Raw genomic sequence first — 7,500 nt, 5'->3', positions numbered from 1 at the left:
ATTTGTTTCTCCCTTGACATTTCAAAGCCCATTAAGCCTGCGTCAGACTCCCGGCTAATGCACTTTCTATGTCTGAGTTGGCTGTGAACAAATGGGGCCGATCCACCGTTCTGCAGATAAAAAAACGATAGCCGTCCCTGTACGGGGCGCCACAAACAATAGGCAACAATAGGGGAGTCAGGGGTCTCCCCGCATGCCCATCAGCAGCCTCTCCGCTCGGGAGACAGAGAACAGGTCTCTGCCTCTACCCCTCTGCTCAGCACCGCAGTTTTTCATGGCTGACATTTACATACGAGATGCCCTCACACGCTCAAAAGGGCACATTTACATCCTTCCCTTTACACACGGTCAAAAGAACACATTTACATTATATTCCCTTATATTATGAACTGTGAAAGGAATACATTTTATTTCCTTTATTTCACCGAAGGTGCAGCTGTTCATCATATCGGGAGACTTTTGAAAGGCAAGAAATTCTGCTGAATTTTGTGCCGCTGACAGTAGCACGTTTATATGAACTCCCTTGAACTTAACAAGACATATACCGTACAATACGGCATTCACAGTAGGTGCTTTATATAAGAAACTAATCATGTATTAACTAGTTAAGCTGAAGTGAGCAGGTGGCCTTTTTTATGACATGGTATGTACACATACTCTTTTACTCAAGCAGGCACACGCACACACACACACACACACGCACGCACGCACGCACGCACGCACGCACGCACGCACGCACGCACGCACGCACGCACGCACGCACGCACGCACGCACGCACACACACACACACACACACACACACACACACACACACACACACACACACTCCCCATCCCTTTCACCAGGAGACGCTGGCTCTATTTTATTGCACAAAGATGCACGTCTCTCTCCCTGCACCCTGACACTATCTCCTCTGCAGCGACTCTGATCACATATTGATGTCGCTCTTTATGATATCCAGTCGGGAGGAGGGAGGGGGGGTGTATGTCTGCTGGGAATCTGTCTCTTTTCATGTGACATGTGGGGAGAAAAAAAGCCATAATCTGTTTGTAGATTTCTTCTTCTCTCTTGTTTTGTGAAGGTGCACAATCAAAGATAATTAACAGCTATTCATGTGTAAACCCCAAAGACGACACAGTCGCATCCTATATCAATCCGTTTTGTCGTATAATCCATTTATGTCTTGGAAGCCTATTGATGGACTATAGAGAAGGGGCTGTTGTGCCCAAGAGATAGAAGATTACGCTTTCGTGTTTTTTTTCCTCCCATGCTACTTTTGTGGTGTACGTACTGTATGAAAGTGGCACACTGATGAAAATGGCGGCTGTCAAATCAGGCGTTAAGTCTGTCTGCAGAATCCTCTATTTTCCTCATGTGAATAGTGCGCTTGATTACCTCTAATCTGCTGATGGCTGGCGTGTGTGTGTCTGTGTCTGTGTGTGCGTGTGCGTGCGCGCGTGTGTCTGTGTCTGTGTCTGTGTGTGCGAGTGCGCGTTCGTGTGTGCGTGCCGTGCGCGCGCGTGTGTGTGTGTGTTTGGTCGTGTGTGTGTGCTGTGTGTGTACCCGTACACAAGTGCATGCCTGCATGAGTGGGTGGCTTGGTTTTTGTGTTAAATATATACCTGTGTATTAGTGGTATTTTGTGCTTTTAATTTCAGTGGCACACATTCATGTTAATGTTATGTTCCTGCAGACAGCCATTAAATAATAAAGCTCTCCTCACCTTATCAAACATACAATGCCCATGTGTCTGTTATGGAAGAAGGCAGACTGTGCTATTAGGGTATTAGTAGCTTATCTCACAGTGTTGTTATGGGACTGTGTCAGTTGGATGCAGCCATAGAAGTATAGAAGGTGGATTATGTTGTCCCCAATGTGTGTGTGTGTGTGTGTGTGTGTGTGTGTGTGTGTGTGTGTGTGTGTGTGTGTGTGTGTGTGTGTGTGTGTGTGTGTGTGTGTGTGTGTGTGTGTGTGTGTGTGTGTGTGTGTGTGTGTGTGTGTGTGTGTGTGTGTGCGTGTGTGTGTGTGTGTACTGTACATGTGTATGTGTGCGTGTGCTCGCGCACGCCCCATACTTATCAACTCTTGCACTTCTGTTCTCATCCTCAGTGCTTTGTGATCTCCTGGAGAAGGCTGTGCTGCATCTCTCCTCCTGCCCAGCCGAGTGTGTCTTCCCAGCCATGGAGCCCAGCGGTTAGTGCATCCACACATCCCTCCCTCTATGATGTTCCATATGTTCAATGTAGGAACAGAATTATACCCTATTCTTTTTTATAGAAAAAGAGAACTTGTTAGGAAAGAGAATCTTTCCAATGTTTTTGTTTGCCCATTTCTCACCAAAAGTGATGGGTAGGACTGGAAATAGTAGTAGTTAGAGACAGTAGGGTTGGGATATGACCCAGGGCGGTTTTAAACCTAGTTGTGTCATGTATCAGTAAATTAGCATCACTTTTTACAGCATTTTATAGCATCACAAGATTTTATACAGTAGGTCTGGCCATGCCGCATTGAGAAAATCTGGTGCGGACGCATAAAATGGTGGATGCAATCGCTATCGTCTGGTCTCCATGCATTCTGCTAGCCTATGTTAGCGTTTCCTTTTATTTTTCAGTCCTTCAAACATCATGGGACAGGTGTATCTGTTGTGACACATGGGGAAAGGAAAGGTAGCGACTGTGACTGTTCGTCATCCAAGAACCAAAGCAAAAATCCCCATCGGACTGGCACTGTTGACAGCAGGTTGCTCTACACAAGTGAGATGATGGCTAAACGCTTCCCTGTGTACCGTACCGTTAGCTTCAGTTGGAAATCAGATTGATGTTCCCCTTGAGGATCAGCCAATTGCCTCCTTTCATTTGTACGCTGTAATCTACCCATAAGTAAGCACCATCAAACACCAACTGTCTTTTAAACATACACACCCACATGGGTATGCATGCATGCATGCACGCACGCAAACACGCACGCACACTCAAGCACACACACACGAGAACACACACACACACATACACACACACACACACACACACACACACACACACACACACACGAGAACACACACACACACATACACACACACACACACGTATTCCCACAGCTCTGATCAGTACTGCATGTGCTTGCAATTCGGCTGCATGAGTCTTGTGGAGTGATTTCAAAGGCACGCGTTGACACTGATTATTTCCTGAGAAACGTGGCCCCTTCACACACTTCAAGAAGAGGAAGAAGAAGTATAGTATAGTATAGTAGTAGTCGCGGAAGAAGAAAGTGTTGATGATGTTAATTCTCCCAAAGGCAGGCCCTTCCTATGGTGGGTGCCTTACGGAGGGGAAAAGGAGAGGATGGAGGGCGTGTAGTAGCTGTGTGGAAACGGTGAGCTAAGCAGGTTTTGGAGAGTGATGGACGGGCTCGCCCGCAGCACTTTTGCCCCAGGGGAGGGTGGTGGTGGGTGGGTGAGGGAGGAGGGTGGATGGGTGGGGGTGGGGGTGGTATGGTGGGGTGGAGTTTGGGCATTGCTGATATGCCTGGCCCTGCTGACTGCCTGGCTTCAATAAAGCACAGTGCGATGCATAAACACAGAGAAAGCTAAAAAGTGCATACTCATACAAACACATACACTCGGTCATCTCTCAAAGGCATACACACACACACACACACACACACACACACACACACACACACACACACACACACACACACACACACACACACACACACACACACACACACACACACACACACACACACACACACACACACACGTATTTACTATGTACTGTACGTACACACCAACCTACCTGCATAAACAGGCGCAGATACTGTATTCACACTTTGCAGTGCCATACACCTTCCTCTATTCACCTGATTTCACCTTTGCTTGCAGAATAAGTTATACATATTTTTTAGTTTTGCAAGTGTCTCGTTTGCTGCCCCTCTGCTCCAGCTTCCCAGACGGGGACATCATGTCTGTCTTTCTGTCTGTCCGTCTGCGTTTCTGTCTGTCTGTCTGTGTTTCCGCCTGTCTGTCTGTTCGTCTGTCTCTCTCTCCTTCTGTCTGTCTGTCTGTCGGTCTATCTGTCTGCCCTCTATCTCTTTCTCTCTTTCTCTCTCTCTCTCTCTCTCTCTCTCTCTCTCTCTCTCTCTCTCTCTCTCTCTCTCGCTCTCTCTCTCCGCCACACCTTCTCTCCATCTATTCCTCTCAGTCTGTCCCTCATTCCAATTCTCCATTATACTTTTCTGTCTGCCTCTTGTCTGTTCACATGCCCTCCCTCCCCTCCTCCCTGCATCTTTGACTGTATCCTTCTCTTTCCAACCACACCTTTTTCTTCCCCCTCTCGTCCTCTCCCTCTGCCTCTCTGATTCTCTCCACCCATCATTTTGCTCCTTGTCTTTTTCCCTCTCCCTTTGACGGCTGATGGAAATGAACTCCAAGGTTGTGAGCTATTTTCTTCTGTTCTGGGCCTGGCTATTTGTCAAGGATGTAACCTCCCCCCCCACCCACACACACACAATCTCACACACTTTCATTCTCTCAACAGAACCATCCAACACAGTCTCACTGTACACTGTAACAGACACGCTCTCAGACACAGACGCTTATTGCTTTGCAGACTGACACACTCCCTCACTCGTAACTCATGCACAATCTCAGGTACACACTTGCACAAAATTTTACCTGCACTTTCAGACTCGTGTACACACACACACACACACACACACACACACACACACGCACACACACACACACACACACACACACACAAAATCAAAATCCGAAATACTCACACACACACCCATTTCACCGTATAAAGCACATACTCTCTCTCAGCTACTTACCTGTTGGAGGATGAGACTGTTGTGTTGGTCAGAGGCGAGGGAGGAGAACTCAAGCCATTTGTCTTGATTAGTTTATAATTGCCTTCGTGACATTATTTCAGTATTAATGTATTAATGTGGTGAGAGTTGCCAGTGGGATAATAACTCCTCATACACAGACACAGACACAGACACAGACACACACACACACACACACACACACACACACACACACACACTCAGACAAGGTATACACGCACAAATTCACAACCTCTCTTTCTCTCTCTCTCTCTCTCTCTCTCTCTCTCTCTCTCTCTCTCTCTCTCTCTCTCTCTCTCTCTCTCTCTCTCTCTCTCTCTCTCTTTCACACACACACACACACACACACACACACACACACACACACACACACACACACACACACACACACACACACACACACACACACACACACACACACACACACACACACACACACACACACACACACCTGCTCGCGGGTAATTTCCTTCATTAAGGTGTTGTGATCGCCACTGGGACTTAGACACCACTGATTACCCTCAACAGCAGGCATGCAGGAAGCCAGACAGACAGACACACCATTTCACCTGCTCATACAGCAGGTCATTTCTAGCCTGATTTATCATCCACTTTCAGTGTTTCCCATACATTGAGGAAACTATGGCGCACCGCCATAGTTTACATTTGGCCGCCATAGTTTCCGAAAATGTAAAAAAATAAAATAAAATAAAAAACTTGGCTGCCCCCATAGTTTCCAAAATTTCTGTGGGAAACACTGACTTTCAAATCTCATACCGAATTGCATGTATCCACAGCGCAGCAAACAGATGACAATCAGTTCAGGTCAACACTCACCTGACTGTTTCTCTGGACTGAACCCAGGAACTCAAACATTGGAGAACTAGGATGGTTCGCTGTGTCTTCCTCCTTAGTGGCAAAGTATCTTGACAGGGTGTTGCTGCTTAAGTACTGTATACTGACTGTGTGTCCTTGTTTTTAACAAGTAAATGTAGTGGGTAAATGTAAACGGGTCTACGTTTATGTAAGTGTCATGTTTATGTCATGCGATGTACAGCACTACGTTCAGTCGTTCGAAGCAGCCCAGGGCTGTGTGCTTGCCATGCTGCTCCATTAGTACAATAGATATAAATACCATTGAAGTGTCTCCTTTTTTTATTCATTAACGCCTGCTGTGTCTCTTTCCTCCATCTCCTTCACCCTCTCATCTTCACCTCTCCCTGCCTCTCATGTTTGCCATGCTTTTCCTCTCCATGGTATTTTGCCTCCTCATCCTCCCCCACCTCTTCCTCCTCATTCCTCTTCTTCCGCATCATTGTCCACCTCTTCCTCCCCCTCCTCATTCTCATCTTTCTCCTCCTCTTCCTCCTCCTCCTCATCCTCCTCTTTCTCCTCATTATCATCTTCCTCCTTTACCTCCTCCTCCTCTTCCTCCTCAAACTCCTCCTCATCGACCCCTCTTCCTCCCCACTCCTCTTCCTCCTCATTCTCCCCATTCTCCTCTTCCTCTTCCTCTTCCTCCTCCACCACCTCCTTCGCTGCTCCCCGTCTCCCCCCTGTAGGTGTGGAGGTCAGTGGGGCAGAGAGCTGTGGCCTGTCCCCTGTGGAGCAGCTGGGACTGATCACCACCGTCAGGTACCAACATCCTCTCTTCTCCACCGTACCTTCACCCTTTCACGCGTTACACTTTCACTTCACGTTCGTTTCACTTTCAGACTCACACGTGCAGACACTAATGCACACTTGAAAAGCCACACACACTCTCTGACACGTTACACACACACACACACACACACACACACACACACACACACACACACACACACACACACACACACACACACACACACACACACACACACACACACACACACACACACACACACACACACCCTCACTTACTTAGCATCTTCTCAGGTCTCTATCTTTGTCCCAACACTGGCGCACACTTGAAAATGCACACAGATGCCCACACTTTTGTTTGCAAATCCATGGCACCTTTCTCCTTCACAGACTCTCACAGGTTTGCCAATAAAAGGTCAACTGGGCATTATAGGTGATCTAGTTCACATTTCACTGATTAAGTGAATGATGTTATGCCTTGAAAATAGCTATTTTGGATTGGGTTTGAACATATTTCCGACATTATTATCCTTTAAAACAGTGCAGCATTTATGCCACATTGCAGCGTTTTGATGGCAGCACTGTGTGAAGAACGGTAATGTCAGCGCATTAACTGACATCCTAATGACTGTGGTGATGCCCCACGGCCGATGAGCACTGGCCCTTACCGTTGCCTACACGGGCACTTCCAAATCATCATAGCCACTCCGCTTCTCCACCTTCCCTACTGGCTCTGTTCAAGCCTATTCGACACATGAGGTCCGCCTGCCGCCTGCAGCAAGACTGAGATGGGTATTTCAGCTCTCTATTGCCTTTGCTTCCATCCAGGATACAAAGCAGAGTAGCTGTTGTTGTGTTTGTGTTTTTGTCCCAAGGTTGTTTCATGGAGAGAGAGAGTGAAGTGTCTCATCTCAGCTGCACCTGTCTCCAGCATGACATTTCAATTCCCACTCTACAGCCACGTTTGGATGGGTTTTGATAATACAAGAACAGGATGTCAGGGCCGCAGTCTTGTTTTACTT

The 7,500-nt window shown here is 47.2% G+C and overlaps 1 protein-coding gene across 2 annotated transcripts in view; it reads left to right on the top strand.

The window, feature by feature from the left end:
- Positions 1–7,500, top strand: part of tbc1d32 (TBC1 domain family, member 32) — a 92,148-nt gene that overhangs the window by 62,613 nt on the left and 22,035 nt on the right. The window contains exons 28-29 of one of the 2 annotated variants that reach the window (XM_063223081.1): positions 2,111–2,191; positions 6,418–6,490. In XM_063223081.1, coding sequence (XP_063079151.1) covers positions 2,111–2,191; positions 6,418–6,490 — 154 coding nt within the window. Of the gene's footprint in view, positions 1–2,110; positions 2,195–2,612; positions 2,801–6,417; positions 6,491–7,500 lie in introns of those variants that run through there. The other variant, XM_063223080.1, reaches the window with a different exon arrangement.

Source organism: Engraulis encrasicolus, chromosome 18 (assembly GCF_034702125.1).
Source record: "Engraulis encrasicolus isolate BLACKSEA-1 chromosome 18, IST_EnEncr_1.0, whole genome shotgun sequence".
Classification (NCBI taxonomy): Eukaryota; Metazoa; Chordata; class Actinopteri; order Clupeiformes; family Engraulidae; genus Engraulis; species Engraulis encrasicolus.
The sequence above is the reverse complement of the archived record's forward strand: the minus strand, read 5'-3'. Positions and strand labels throughout refer to the sequence as shown.